Source organism: Urocitellus parryii, chromosome 9 (genome assembly GCF_045843805.1).
Source record: "Urocitellus parryii isolate mUroPar1 chromosome 9, mUroPar1.hap1, whole genome shotgun sequence".
NCBI classification, from domain to species: domain Eukaryota; kingdom Metazoa; phylum Chordata; class Mammalia; order Rodentia; family Sciuridae; genus Urocitellus; species Urocitellus parryii.
This window is the reverse complement of record NC_135539.1, coordinates 38,385,068-38,400,782: the sequence shown is the minus strand read 5'-3', so window position 1 is coordinate 38,400,782 and position 15,715 is coordinate 38,385,068. Positions and strand designations below refer to the sequence as shown.

Genomic DNA, 15,715 nt, shown 5'->3' with positions numbered 1-15,715 from the left:
TGCCTGGCTCTTTGTTTATTTGATGCTGGACACTGAGTTCTCCTTGTTGAATGTTTGAATCTTGTCTTTCTCTAAAGAGTACTGAAGTTTATTTTGGTACACAGTTTATTACTGGCAGATGATCACGATTCTTTTGAGAGTTATTTCCTAGTTTTGTCAATCAGGACCACAGGAGTCTTCAGTGCAAATTTAGCCTGAATGCTAAGGTGTGCCCTCTTTGGGTCTCTACTGCTATGTTTAAGTGTGTCCCTGAGGGTGCATGTGTTGGACTTGGTCCCCAGTGTAGGATACTGGGGGGTGGGACCTTTGAGGGTTGGAAAGTTGTCTCAGCCCCTTACTGGTCTCTCTGGCTTCCTGACTTGCCATGTGATCTCCCTTCCCTTGCACACATTCCCACCATGATGCCATCCACTGTGATGTGACTGGTCGAGGGGAATCACCAGAGGCTTAGTCAATGGTGGGGTCTGACTTTGGAATTTCAGCCTCCAAAACTGAGCTAAATTAATCTCTTTTCTTCATAAAGCACTCAACCTCAGGTGTTTCATTATAGTAATGGAAAATGGACTAGCACATAAATGGCCCTGAACTCTGGCTAGAGAAAATGAGAATATCAATCATCCCTCTGGAGTTCTGGAGTTCACTGGCTTGTTGCAGCTTCAGCTGTTAGACTGGCCTTCAGCGTCTACTCTATGCACACACGACTCAGCCATAGATTCCAGCAGACTGCATTCAGATTTGGGGGACCTTTTCTCCATGAGACACTCTCCTCTTCCAGTACTGTATCCTGCAATTCCTGCCCCATCAGCCTCCAGAAACTTAGTCTCTGTCCCCTCAACTTAGCCAGTTCATCCTGCTCTGCTTGGATCCCCAACCTGTGCCCCTGACCACAGGCTGCCTCAGATAGAAAGCCGGATAAGCATGGAGCCTGGCCTGGCCGGGGTCTAAGCTGCACTGCCTGCTGTCCCATGTCTGAAAAAGGCTGCTTCTATAATTTACCCAGTTGACAGTGGCTCATGCCAGGTTCCTTCACCTTACTCGTGATCAGAGTAGAAACTCTTAAGGTAATGTACAAATAAATGTCCTGCAAGAATAGATGGCAACGGCTTGTTGGTTTAGAACCAGTTGAGATGATTAAAAGCTCCCATGTGCTCAAGTGTCCTGGAGAAACAGCTGATCCCAGGAATAAGGCAGGAGAGACACAGGACAAGCCCGGAGCTCCCAGCAACACCAACTTCCTAAGCATTTCAGCCAAGGGAGTGATTTTAGAAACCCAACTGTACATTGGTGGTTCTCAAACAGTAGAATCCTACTCTTTAAAAAAAAAAAAAGAAAAAGAAGAAACCCCTTATAAGGGGGCCAAACTTTGAAACATTTAAAGAGGTTCTGCTTTGATGGAGGGGCAGGGGGGCCAAGGGTAGAAGCAGCAAGGGACCCTGGACCACACCAAGGGCCTATCCACAGGGAACCACAGGACCCAAGGACCTAGGTAGGCCCTAGAGAGACAGGTTGGTCTGCTGGGACTCTGGCCTTCTGCCACAGCACTGGGCCACTTGCCCCTCATCCCATAACTGTCTGGACATATTCTGAGAACAAAGAGCTTTCCATATCCAAGGCCAAGACAAAGACCTAGAGCCAACAGAAAATCAAGAAAGCATCTCAGAGTGTGATTCTAGCAGTGAAGGTACACTCTCATCCAAAGCAAGGCGCATGAAATCTTGATTGCATAGTAGAAAATCATGGGTTTTGGGAGAAGCTGCTGTGGCACCTGGGCTTCTCGGGGCTCTCTGACGAACACAGCTGAGTGGTTGCAGGAGGTGGAGGTGGAATAAGTACCCAGCTCACCACCCACTCTTTCTAGAATCTGCCCCATAAGCATGCTCCCTGCAGGTTGACAGCACTCTCGCAGTAGGACACAGGGGACGTCATCTGTCTGCACTTCTGTGAGCTACATGCAGTCCTGGTTGCCATAACTCTCAAAGAATTAGAGGAAGTGCCCAGAACATTCCCAGTAGCCATGCAGAGGAGCACAGCTGTCCAGAACGCCGGCACTGTGTCGCCGTCTGGACTGGCCCCTACTCCAGGGCTGAGGGCAGATGGCGTGTGCAGGGCTTGAGCCATGACAACTCTGAACACTGTAAATCCCGTCTCAAGCTGGGAAAGGCTGAAAGATAGAGCCACTCTTGACTTTCTCTAGGAAATAGCCTTATGGTAAAAACAGTGTCTGTGCCGCAGCATGCATCCAGGATCTCACAGCCACATACACCAAACTGGGCCAGGACCAGGGCACCAAGACTGTCTAGGGGAAGGCGCACCCCTGAGCCTGTCTCAGTTTCTAGATTCCACAGACCATGCCACAGGACATTGACCTGGGTGATTCTGAAGAAAGGAGGGTAATTTAAGGGTTTTCGATGCCTCTTGCCAACACCGTCTTCCTGGGATGAGGATGAGGCAGGATGTCGTGGGCAGTCTGAATTTCCTGATAGGGAGTAAATGGCACAGGGTGCCAAAAACTGAACTAGGAGAGCCTACATCCTGTCTGCCACTCACTGCATCATGGCCTATGTAAACCCTTGACCCCTGGTCTCTCTCTTGGTAAATGGGGACCACTAGCACTGGTTCACTGCTTCCGAATGTCATGAGTATTAAACTTCAGAAGTACTTGTGACCCCCTGAGGTGGGAAGAGTCATCAGTACCCTGCAAGGGTATTCCTGCTGCCCCTGTTTGGGTCCTTAGAGAAAATGCACGGATATTCTTCATGAGGTATCTACCTAGCAGGAATGGAAACACCCTGGGGTGAATTTCTCTGAGCTCTGTGCTGTTTTCCAGCATGGATTAAAATTCCTCGTTCAAGTGGCTTGATGTCTCAGCAGGAAACAGATTCAAGCAAGCAAACCCACAGACCTTTCTGAATAAGGTGCTATCTCCCCAGTTAGTGCTCAAAAAATAGAAAAACTGAGCCAGGCTCAGTGGCAAAAGCCTGTAATCCCAGCAATTCAGGAGGCTGAAGCAGGAGGATTGCAAATTCAAGGCCAACCTGGTCCATTTAGGGAGATCCTGTCTTAAAATATAATCAAAAGCTCTGAGGACATAATTCAGTGGTAGAAAGCTTGCGAAACATGCAGGGGGCCCTGGGCTGTGTCCCCGCACTGCACAACAGAACAAAAAGAATAGCAAAGCAATCTTGGGAGGATTTCACCTCAGTCAAATGACTCCCCACACCCGGGGTTCTGTTTGTGTGTTTTACAGGACTGGAGACTGAACCTAGGGGCATTCTGCTGCTGAACTACATCCCCAGCCCTTTTTTATTTTATTTAGAGACAGGGTGTAAGTTTCCTAGGCATGTCTTGAATTTGTGATCCCCCCATCTCAGCTTCTCACAGGCATGGCCACTGTGCCTGGGGCACACCTGGGTTCCTAATGAGGTCACTATCTCTGAAAGACAGCGGCTGGGAAGGCTGGGAGGGCTGGGAGATGAATAACTGCTGAGGGTGTTTTGGAGAGGCACCCAGCTCCATAAATAACCCCACACGCCCCCACCTTATGAATGACCCCCGAGGCTTAGGTCACCCAGCAGCCTAGCACCACAAAGGCCCAAGCACTGCCAGAGAGGAGAACCAGGAGTGGGGGGCCGGCAACGCTGAACGTGGGCTTGCTCGGACTGTGCCACTAAGTCTTGCCCAAGGGATATCCATTGTCACAGGAAGGAGCAGGACCCTGGTCACCACGAAGTGTCCAGACTATTCCACACCTGTTCCCTGTCCAGGGTCCTACGAGGGCTTCTGAAGTGAGAAACTATCTTATTTGACTGGCATTTGTTCTCTATGCATTAGCCAGTATTAGCTGCTCCCAAATTTAACTAGATGCCATCTGACCTTATTGGATTCCCTGTTAAGTTCCCTCCATTCACACTATCCCATCCCAGATGAACAGAAACCGAAAAACCCACAAGAACATCAACTCCACAAGGCAAGAAGGAGGCGGACATGGCACACTGGCCTGTCCTCCCTGCGCGACCACTCACACTGCTTCTCTGAGCTCTATCCACCAGTAAATGGAGGCCAGAGCCAGCCCCAGATACAAAGGAGGGCTCCCTAGACAGCACACGCAGAGCACCATGTGCAGACAGCACCAGGAAGCCTCGTCTAATGTCAGACTTAAAAATGACAGCAGCTCTTCAGACTTTCCAGAAACTTCCACAGCTCCCACCCACCCCTCTCCATGCAAATGTCAAGTAGGAGCCCTGGGACTGAAATGCCTGCCCTCTGGGCCCTGTCCCTGCACTAGTTAGTTGGGTGACTGTGCCAGTACTTTAATGGAGAGGCTGGGCTTCAAGCAAGATGGCTATGTCACAATTCAGCTGCCCATTCTCCACCTTAAGCATGAGCTCAGAGCCAGGCCCTTGACCACCTGCAGCAAACCCACCAGGACTTGCAAAGTGGCAGCCTCAGGACTACAAGGAGCCAAAAGCCTCTTACAACTCCAGCAAGTGGCCAAGCCCTGAGCCCTGAGCCATGGGTTTGCAAGAGCAGGGAATGGCTATTTTTAAGTGGCATGCCTCGGCTATTTCGAGGTTTAGGTTTTATTTTATTTATTTAATTCAAGAGGAAGCTGCACTTTCTCATGACTTGTTTCTTTCAAAATGGTGTCATGGGCATTCTTAATGTTGAAATCATCTTGACTTTGCAGCTGGTCAAAAGATGGAGAGCCAATCAGCTCTTTATTTTATCATGCCATTCAAATTTTTAAAAGTTAACATATTAAGAGTCCGAATTTCTACAGTTCTTCACCAGAGGATTAGTATTTTTCCATAAAATTTTTAAGACGGTCCTCTGTTTTAAAATATGCATACATTTCCCAAGATACCTGCAAGATTTTAAGTCAGCATCATACGGAACACCTTGAAGTGCATTTTCAACAGGCTCTATAGAGAAGAGAAAGCTCACGGGGCAGCAAGTGGCCGGGCCCACATTCACGGAGGTGCATGGCACTGTCAGGGTCCCACCTGCAAGGGTGCCTGCCTCTCCAAGCCTGTGGCAGCACTGTGGGAGGAGGATGCGCTGGCTCCCACTTATCCTCAACCACAGCCACCTTGTTGATCAGTGCATAAAAGGTCACTCAGTGTTCAAGTTCACAGCTCCAAAAAAAAATCAAAAGATAAAAAGACACCAAGAAGGAAGCATAAATAAGATCACCTAAAATGTTATTTATGAGCCAGGGCAGCTCAGGCCTGTGGTACCCAAGAGCCTTGGACAGTGCCTGGCACTGGTCTCTGCTCTGGAGCTGCATGGCCAATCTTCCTCCAAAACTGAGGACAAACTCCAACAACAGGAGGTGGGAAGTCAGAGATAGCAGCCAGACACACAGCCATTCGGTCACTAGGACTTTGGGAGCGGGAGTGATGGTAGGGAAGACCTGATCAGGCATCCATGCCCCAGACGGCTCCCAAGCACCAGAGGAGAGAAGGGTGGTCAATGATTAGAGCAGAAAGCCACCTGTTTTACCGATTTCTTACCAAATACCTGCTACTTCTTGTGTTTAAATTTCTTTCCACAAATGTCTTGGTGAAGTCATAAATTTTCTATGTATTATTCACATGCTTATTACTATGTTAACTTTTGAAATTCAGTGTTTAGTTTTAAAGCCAGTAAGCTGCTAAAAGAAGAAAGAATACTGTTGCTTGTTTCAACAAATGATCATAATATCTATTATAATCCCTTCAAACTAAAAAAAAGAGAGAGAAAGAAAAAAAGGTGTCACTGGGTGAAGAAAACCAGTCACACTGGAAACTTCCATAAAACCATGCTTAGTGGGGCTGTGCTCATTGTTAAAGTGTGGGGGAAAAAGGCCAGCAAAAAAAGGGTTAATGCTGGCCTTCAAGGGAGCGGCCAGAGCCCAGTGAGCAGCCCTGGGAAGCCTATAAAGCCGGCCCAGTGCCAAGGGGACCAGACTGCGCCTCAGACAGCCACAGGAGCTGGTTCAAGCGCTTCCTGGGGAACCTTCCCGCCAGGCCTCCCTGGAGGGGTCTTCTCTTTTTCTCTCCCACGGATTCCTTGCAAGTCCAGGATCTCACCACTGCAGGCAAGTGTCAAGTGCGCCTCCAGCAAACCCCTGAGGGGTGCAAGAGAACCCAAGCAGCTCAGGTAAGACTTGCACCCCCGCCTGTGGGTTTTGGGATCTGGGTGGTACTGCACACTAGCTGCTAGGGTCAAACGAGGTCACAGTCCTGGGAGGGAAACCCTAGTCCTGTGAGGGGACAGCAGGAGGCATGTCCATACCACTGTACCTTCCAAGGAGTAGCACCAGCTTCCACCCTCCAGAGGAGACACCTGGGCGTGACCACACGCAGCGAGCCCTGGGTCCAAGCCAGATGTGCCTTGTTTCGAGGCTCTCCTGGTAACTTGGTACTATGGTCACTACTGTCGACTCAGAAAGTCATGGTGGGCCGATGCCCCCATGTAAAGATAAGGGTAACAGAGCTGAAGAAGTGTAGTGTCGTTTTCCCAGATCTGGACAAGCAGGAGAAACTTGAAACAAAACGATACAGAACTATTTAGCACCCACTTTTAGATTTTCAGTTCATAGCCAACTTTAATAAGGATGCTGTAAATTTCATAGCAAGTTCCCGTATCTTCTCTGTAGACCATTATACAATAGCAGTGTTGGTTAAGGATGAAAGACTCCATTTACATGGAAAAGAAACAAAGGGCTTATTTTAACCTGTTCCCTAGAGTTTACTCAGTAGTGTAGGGAAGAGAAGGCACCTGTGTCAAGGGTCTGCTCACCTTTAAACTGCCCTCTCCAACTGCAGTCTGATACCTGCCAGAATTTCCACATTCAAAGAACAGAACTAGTGCCCTGGGCAGTTTTTAAAAAGAAATTAAATCCAGAGGCTTTCAATATTACAGATGGAATCTCAGAACAGTGACATTTACACTGCTCAAATTGGTACTACTTATTAAAGATGAATAAAGAATGTAAAATAACCAATACAAGCAAATCCATCAACCCCTGCTCGGCAACGGTTATTGAACACCCTCAAAATCATATCTGCGCCATGGCAGAGATCTGTTCTTCCTTATTTTCCTTTTTTCTTAGCAGTATTTTCACGAGATAGGTCAGTAAATCTCTAGTCTGGTCTTGCAACACTTCAAAATGATGCCCAATGACCTCAAAGAATGAAACAAAATTCCAAAAGAAAAACAACCCAAACCATCTTCCTGAGGCAGGTCAGTTGACACCAGGCTTCTCGCCCTCAGACACTGACGCTCAGGCCAGAAATCTTTTGCTGGGGAGGGGGCTGTCCTGTGCACTGTTGGATGCTCAGCAGCATCCCTGGCCTCCAACGGCTAGATGCTCCCCCGCCCCAGCTGGGACACCGCCACATTTCCAGGCGTCTCCAGACGTTGCCAATGTGCCAGCTGAAAACCCTGGTTGCTCCAGAGAACTTCAGGGGCACAGGAGTCAAGTAAGCCACAGGAAACCCTGTGGCACCTCCACGTCCCCGTCTTTACCCAGTTTCTATGCTAAAACAGCATTACAAAAATAAACTGGGCTTTACATAATTGGTTAAATAACATTTTACAAATAACTGAATAACATTTTCATCCTTCCTCCTTCCCTCCCTCCCTCCCTGGGGACAGGGTGTCCTGTGTCACAGTCTGGCCTCAAACTCCTGGGCTCAAGCGATTCTCCTTCCTCAGTCTGAGTAGCTGGGACTACACCCAGCTAACATTATTTCTTAAACAATGACCATTTTTATTCCTTATTCTCTTTCATTCTATATTATAGAAAATAGTTTCATTTCTGGCACTCAAGTTAGTAGTAGCATTACCAAAAAAAAAAAAAAAAAAAAAAAAAAAAAGCTGGATTTCTTTTGCCTATTTTATTGCAAGAGAAAAGAACTTTGCTCAGATTCCACTAGGTTTTCTGGGTCCATTACCTTTCAGGGGGAAAAAAGAAAAAGAAAAAAAAAAAAAGCTGGGTTTTTCCCTTCCCATGTTATTTCTCTTTCCAACAGCTGCTGAAATAAATTTTATTTCCTGTCCCAACAAACGGTAGTTTTCCTAAGATTCCCATACTCAATACCCACACTACTTCATGAGCCTGCTATCTGCCTGTGACCCACTCACTGCATCTGGGGATGACTCATGGCCCGTCTCCAATTTAAACCAGGCAAGCATGGGAACCCCTGGGGAAGAGACAGGACGTTTTCCACATTTATTTCTTCTCCTTCAGTTCAGGGACAACCATCTCCCCAAGACAACGAAACCTAGAGTTCTGGCCTCTCTCTACTGCTCTGTGACCTACGACACCTCAGCTCTGTCCTGTCCTGTCTGCCTCTCCTTGGTGTCCAGATGGTAAGTGTGTACGGCGTCTTCCAGCCATGAGCCAGCTCCGCCGACCAGAGTGCCAAGTGCCCCACTAGCCACGAGCCGGCTTCTGCTGCAGACCAACTGCACCTGTGCATTCAACTTTCTACAGCTGTCAAACCCAAATGTCCAGCTCTCTGCAGAGAGAATCACCTCTCTCTCTAAAGATGGAGCCACCGCTGCAAACTGATTTCTGTGACCCTTCTGGCAAATGCTGAAGACAGCACAGTGGCAACATGGATGTGACCTCTCCAGCCCACAGTTTTGGCATGGAGATTTACCCAGGTACCACACAGCTGGCAGACTCCAACAGCACCTCCCCAGAACTCAACCTGTCTCTTCCGCTACAAGGCACTGCCCTGGTGAACCAGACGGGGGACCTCTCTGAGCACCAGCAGTATGTCATTGGCCTCTTTCTCTCCTGTCTTTACACCATCTTCCTGTTTCCCATTGGTTTTGTGGGGAACATTCTGATCCTGGTGGTGAACATCAGTTTCCGTGAGAAGATGACGATCCCCGACCTGTACTTCATCAACCTGGCGGCCGCAGACCTCATCCTGGTGGCCGACTCCCTGATCGAGGTATTCAACCTGGACGAGCAGTACTATGACATTGCCGTGCTCTGCACCTTCATGTCTCTCTTCCTGCAGATCAACATGTACAGCAGTGTCTTCTTCCTCACCTGGATGAGCTTTGACAGGTACATCGCACTGGCAAAAGCCATGCGCTCCAGTCTCTTCCGAACGAAGCACCATGCCAGGCTGAGCTGCGGTCTCATCTGGATGGCCTCCGTCTCGGCCACCCTGGTGCCCTTCACGGCCGTCCACCTGCAGCACACGGAGGAGGTCTGCTTCTGCTTTGCGGACGTCAGGGAGGTGCAGTGGCTGGAGGTCACCCTGGGGTTCATCATTCCCTTCGCCATCATCGGGCTCTGCTATTCCCTCATCGTCCGTGTCCTTATCAAAGCCCACAAGCACCGAGGCCTGCGCCCCCGGAGGCAGAAAGCGCTCCGCATGATCTTCGCCGTGGTCCTGGTCTTCTTCATCTGCTGGCTGCCGGAAAACGTCTTCATCAGCGTCCACCTCCTACAGCGCACCCAGCCGGGGGCTGCTCCCTGCAAACAGTCCTTCCGCCATGCCTACCCCCTGACCGGCCACATCGTCAACCTCGCAGCTTTCTCCAACAGCTGTCTGAACCCCCTCATCTACAGTTTCCTTGGGGAGACCTTCAGGGACAAACTGAGGCTGTACGTGGAGCAGAAGACAAACCTGCCAGCTCTGAACCGCTTCTGCCACGCCGCCTTGAAGGCAGTCATTCCGGACAGCACCGAGCAGTCGGATGTCAAGTTCAGCAGTGCTGTGTGACAGGCCTCCCCGGCAGGGACCCAGCTGTGGCACTAGTCACAAGGACTGTACACACCCAGGGCAAGGTGGGCCGGAGGCACAGGTCAAGTCACGCTCCCAAACTTCAATGCCTCACAAGGGTCACCCCATCTGGGTTGCTGGGGAACCTCGCTCCAGCCCTTCCTGATTTCATCCTGCTCACAGACTTGCACCCATCCCAGTGCTCACGACCATAGGTCATGTGACTCTGACCTCCAAGAACACCAGAACCAGCTTATCACTCAGCTCTTTCTACCGTACTATTTCCCCAGTGGAAAGTGATTCTGCCATTGACCAAAAGCCAAAAGGAGGGAGGCCTTCTGGGTGAAGCATCTTAGTTACAGATAAATCCGCAGCACACCTGAAACCCAGGGGGAAAAGGAAGTCTGGAGACAGAATCTGCTCAACAGACCTAAACTGGATCTGATGTCTGAGATGTGCAACTCACTATGCACATGCAAACTAGTCCACCCTGAGTCAAAGGGGAAAAGAAAAAAGTGTCCTGCACACACCTGAGCATCCTTCGTCTCTAGGAATGCTGCCCGCCCCCGGCTCCCGCTCCTAACACCCGAGAGACCTGCATGGAGCTAGAAAGGGTCTCATTTCATGAAATACCTGCTCGGAGATGTGTTTAGACGTGCATTTGTTTACAACAGACTTGGCAATTATGTGAATGTGGGATGAGACCACGAGAACTTCGTGCAGTTAATGGGATACACGGAGAAATACTCTGGCGTGTGTGGCTGAAAAATCTGTCTCTACAAAATAATAGTGGGAACAATGATGATGGCAACTTTAGCAGTTCCCAATAAAATATATTTTAAAACAAATCTAACTATTGCTGATAATGTTCAGTGTATGTCAATAAAATGTTATGTGTTGATTCTCTGAAATGCTCTAAGCAGTTCCCTAAGTAGTGTGAGACAGGGCTGGGGGAGGGGGCTCTCAGAAAGAGCCACAGCCCCACGGTTTTGCAAACTCAGGTCCCACCTGAAGAACTCTCCCGCAAGGCCAACGTCCAGACCCTGCCAGCTGGACACCTCCTGGCCTTCGCGGGATATCCAGATGCTGCAGTCTGACATGCACGCTGCATCGTCTCCAGGCACCAAGTGCATCTTATTACCAACACAGAAGGCAGAGCTCAGCCTTGTCCAGGCATCTGCATAAGCAGACTTGTCCAATGTCGAGAAGGCTCTCGGCTGTGAGATGCACCCCGGGGTTGGCAGGCACTCCGAGCACTCGCGGGGCCAACTGGGAGGACTCCCTGTCCTGTTCTGTCACCAGATAAAGCTGTGCCAGGTTCTCCTCCATTCTCTGCCCACATCTAGAGGCCCCTCAGGAGCTCAAGCCTCCCAAAGAACACAAGGTAATATGGTTAACAAAGAAAAAGACCACTTTGTCTCAATAATTTGCATGTTAGTACCATTTAAACTATGGTACTACTTTTTATTTCTGATAACATATATTTAAGGTAAAAGGTGACCCAGTTTAAAAAAAAAAAAAAAGAAATCACACAGAGCACCCAAGAGAACTCCCCTTGGCACCCTGTGGGACACAATCTGTGCATGGATGGGTGCGGCAGGCCTGGCTCCAACAGGCTGCAGGGCTTGGATTCTCTGTGCTCGTCACCAGGGAGCAACACTCCTCCAAAGAGGAGACTATTTGTCCCAGACTGAGACCAAGCAGTGGCATCTCCAGCACTCCAAATCCCACATGAGCAGGACACAGCAGACCTCTTCCAGGACTGTCCCCACAAATCAAGGGGTCTAGCAATAGGCAGACAACCTCTACAGGAGGCCAAGCCGTCCCTCGAGCTGGCACCTGCAGAGGGTGCAAACACCACAAGTGAGGTCCCTGTGCTGGAGGAACAAGGTCCCAAGACGCTTTTCATACCCTATGCTTTGGGCCCACACGGTGCTCCTCCAGGGCACATAGGGCACCGCTGGCAGTGGTGCCCAAGAATCAGCACTGCAAACTCTGACAGGATGTTGCTTTTATAAGACGAGTGTGTGATCCGAGTTCCCCGGCTCCACTCAGTGATGGTAACAATCCAAACCCAATCCAGACTGCAAGAAGGAGACAGCGCTGGTGCCTACCACTGAGCAAGGCACCACAGCCATTCACCCCTTATCCCAGCTTGAAAATTGGTGCACAGAAGCCCCAAACACAGTCACAGAGACCCAACACTCACTCTTAGCTCTGATGGGTGGGGTGGGAAGACTCAAGGAATAAGAGTGAGAATCTATGACCCTCAAATCCTTAGATATGAAATGGTGCAGCCAGGAACCGAACCTCGGTCTCTCCAAAGCCATGATCCTTTCTCTGCAGCAAGCAGCAACCCTGATGCTAAAAGCAAAAGTACTCAGTGCGGCAAGTGCAGAGCCGGAGAGCTCTGGGCACCCTGGCGTCACCTAAGGCTGAGCCCTCTCCTTTGCAGCTTCATCTCCAGCAAGTTCAGGGAAGGCAGGAGGGAGACCTCCCGGGGGGACTCTAAATGCAGCTGCTTCTGCCCAAGGCCCCGAAATATCCACGGTGGGAGGGGAGCCATCCTTCCAAGGCACCGGTCCCTGGGGCCAGAACTCTAGAGCACTTCTCTGGGCTGCAGCAGAAGCCACCTGCAGACTGGCCATGCAGAACAGGTCCACCCCTTCCTGCACGCAGCTGTCCCCACTCACTCCTACGCAGCCTTCTGCCTGAGGCTCCTGATGATCAGGTTTCCTCAAGCAGGTCTGCCATGGGCAAGGGCCACATGAGGCTATAGCGCAGCTCCTGTGCCAACACTCGAAGCACACTTCCCCAGCTGAGAAACTGGCAGAACTGCTGAGAGTCAGTGGGATGGATAGCTACAAGGGTGAGCACAAGGCAGAGGACTTCCCTAATGAAATGGGACCCTCCAGAGCCAGAGGCTGGGCCTGGTGCCCCTGAAGTCTCCTCTGCGTCTGTGTGATGGGCAGAGCAGAGGTCAGAAGCCCCGCAGGGTTCTGCACACCCCGCCCAGCCCTTCTCAAGTCATCTGTCTGAGAGCTGAGGCTAACTTGATTATTTGGGGCAGGAACACCACAAGATAAAATCAAGGCGTTTTAATTGCTTTGTTGCTTCCTGGTAACCCAACTCTCCCGCACAATAATGTAGTTTAAACCCTGCGACGGGCTGGAGAGTCCACAGCTGTAAGCACGTGGAAAACACCTGATGAGCACTGACCAGGAGTCCATCACTTTCTTTGTGTGCAACAATTAACTCTTGACCATGACCTTGTCCTTCCCGGCTCCCAGGCCTGGTGAGGAATGGTGGCATGCCATCTATTACACCTCCCTGGCACACACACCTTCAGTCCTGGAGGAAGGGTGGGGAGGAGGGCTGAGGGAGACTCTCAACAGGCTCTTCTCCGCAGCGTGGCACACAGCGTGGAACTGCTTTGTGAGTGAGCACAAGGGGAAATGTGCTGATGCTCCTGAAGACAGAGTTCTCGCAGGACAAGGGAGGCAGAAGCACACAGGAAGCAGAGGGGGACTCAAGAACCCCATGGGAATGCAGCAAAGCAGGTGGATCTCCATTTGTGAGACTCTCCAGGTGCGAGAATGTCAAAATCATAACCAGAGGACATAGGAGATGGCCCAAAGGATTCCCACTGGCCAAATCCGGGAAAATCTGAGCTAGGAGGATTAAGAAGACTTAATAAAAGTTGAGCACAGTGGTGCATGCCTGTAATCCCAGCAACTTGGGAGGCTAAGACAGAAAGGTTGTGAGTTCAAAGCCAGCCTCAGCAACTTAGCAAGGCCCTAAGAAACTCAGCAAGTCCTTGTCTCTAAGAAAAATATAAAAAAGGGTTGTGGCTGTGGCTCAGTGGTGAAGCATCCCTAGGTTCAATCTCCAGTACCCCCCCAAAAAGTTAATAATAATTAGAAACTACTAAAAAGAATCCTGAGCCCATTCTAATAATAAACAAGCAAACAAACATAATTTAAATAAGCAACATATAAAAAGATAATAATAAATAGAGTTTGTGAAAAATGTGGGAATTTTTGGTTATGGGAAAAAAATGGCCTATAACTGAGGAGGGACTGCTGGGGGGCAGGGGCAGAAGAGGGGCGGGGGGACGGACTCCTCCCTTTGCAGCTTTTACTGTGAGACTGGAACAGGCCAAGAACCCCCAAAGGAGGCACTCCAGGAGCAGTGGGGTATTTGCAGAGCTCCCACAGACTGCTCGTTAAAGCAAGGGAAAGTCACTACACAGCAGAGATGGGACAGCCCTTCACTGAGTGGTAACATGAACATCACCAAGAGGAAAAAGCCCAGCTGTGACACCCTGAGAAGGACAAAATGTCTCTAATGTCCTAATCTAAGGGTACATACTGAGTCTAATCAGGAGCAAATACTAGAAAAACCCAAAATGATGAAAAGAAGCCAATTCACAAAAAATGAAAATGTCATAAGAGATAAGCTTGGAGGGGCTGGGACTGTGGCTCTGCGGTAGAACGCTCACCTGGCATGCGTGGGGCCCTGGGTTCGATCCTCAGCTCCACATAAAAATAAAATGAATGGAATAAAGGTATGGTGTCCAACTGCAAAAATAAATATTAAAAAAAGATTAAAAAAAGAGATAAGCGTGAACAATTCTTCTAAAGTCAGGAGAAGAGAGAGGGGACAATTATATGCGATGAAGACTCTAGATGAGATGATCCACCACAAGGAGGGGAAAGCATTCTGGGGATATCACGGGGTCAGGGGACAAAACAATGCAGGCAAACCTAGAAAACCTACTGCGAAAGAAGCGAGACACAGAAGCCCACATTTGTGTAATTCCTCTTATACGAAGTATCCAGAGTGGGCAAATCCAGAGGCAGGAAGGGGCTGCCAGGGCCACAGAGGGGAAAGGAGATTGCAAGGGAGCCCAGAGCTGCCCCTGAGGACAGAGAAGGTGCTCCAACACGGCTGTGGAGGTGGATGTCCATCTTAGCTGTGACCCTTTAGAGGGTGAGTTCATGGCGTGAAGGTACGTCCCAAAAGTCAATGTTCCCTAATTGCTTCTCATTCTCATTCTCATTCATACCCCACACAGGGAGATGCCCAGCATCCCTCTGGAGTCCCAGGAGCTGCCTGCTAGCATTTACTGTAAAACTCCTAGTTTTCTCTCCTCACTTATTGCTAGTGATTCAAGCTTTATGTTCTTTTCCACAGTGGCAAGCTAATTATCTGGGGTCTATTTTGATAATTAAAAATAGAGAAAAAGAACTTTGGTAAAATTTAAAGCTGAATGTAGTTAATCATTCTCCAGAATCTCAGACAATGGCTATGCCCAGTTCTCCTTCCTGCTGGGCACTGTCCTAGGGGACCTGCACAGACTGGCCCCGCTGCCCCCGTAGGTGCACACTTCAGGAGTGACCAAGGACAGAAAGGAGTCAACAATATCATTTCAATTACTTAGACACTTTCACCAGTGATGTGCTCAGAAATCTAAAAACAAGGCTTATCACTGAACCATCCCACAGCACTGCCACCCTGTAGATCACAGTTGTGACCAGCATCCCTGGGAACAGTAGAGACCCAAGGCGAACAGACACATGGACACACACAAGTGCTTGTTCCCTGGTCAGATCACAGAAGAAGCTGGGACCTTGGGGGTTTCCGGCTCCATCTTCCTGCAAATGATCAACAGAGGCTTGGGGAAGTTCCGCCTGTTACAGATTTAATGCGCTTTGCCTTCCGGACTATTGGGAGGGTGGGGAGCCAGCGAGTCCGCCTTGCACGGGAACTAAGGGAGGGGAGAGAGAGGGAGGGAGAGGGTCACCATGAACAGCCATTACGTCCCAGGACGCTCACTCTCCACAGTGTCCTCAGACTCCTGGGTTCCACTTGGAGTTGTCACAGAAAAATATGTTTTCCAAGTTCGTCTCCCTCATAGGCAAAGACCATGGCCCCTAAAAGGAAAACTGCCGGCCTACAATCAATCAGCAAGTCCTCCA

At 49.6% G+C, this 15,715-nt stretch overlaps 2 protein-coding genes across 10 annotated transcripts in view; one reads left to right on the top strand and one right to left on the bottom strand.

Moving 5' to 3' along the window:
- Chlsn (cholesin) overlaps positions 1–15,715 on the bottom strand; it is a 123,691-nt gene that overhangs the window by 74,082 nt on the left and 33,894 nt on the right. The window lies entirely within an intron of this gene.
- On the top strand, positions 6,046–10,537 carry Gper1 (G protein-coupled estrogen receptor 1). The gene is made up of 2 exons (XM_026405660.2): positions 6,046–6,141; positions 8,237–10,537. The coding sequence occupies exon 2, from the start codon at positions 8,607–8,609 to the stop codon at positions 9,732–9,734; it is 1,128 nt and encodes a 375-aa protein (XP_026261445.1). The 5' UTR covers positions 6,046–6,141; positions 8,237–8,606; the 3' UTR covers positions 9,735–10,537.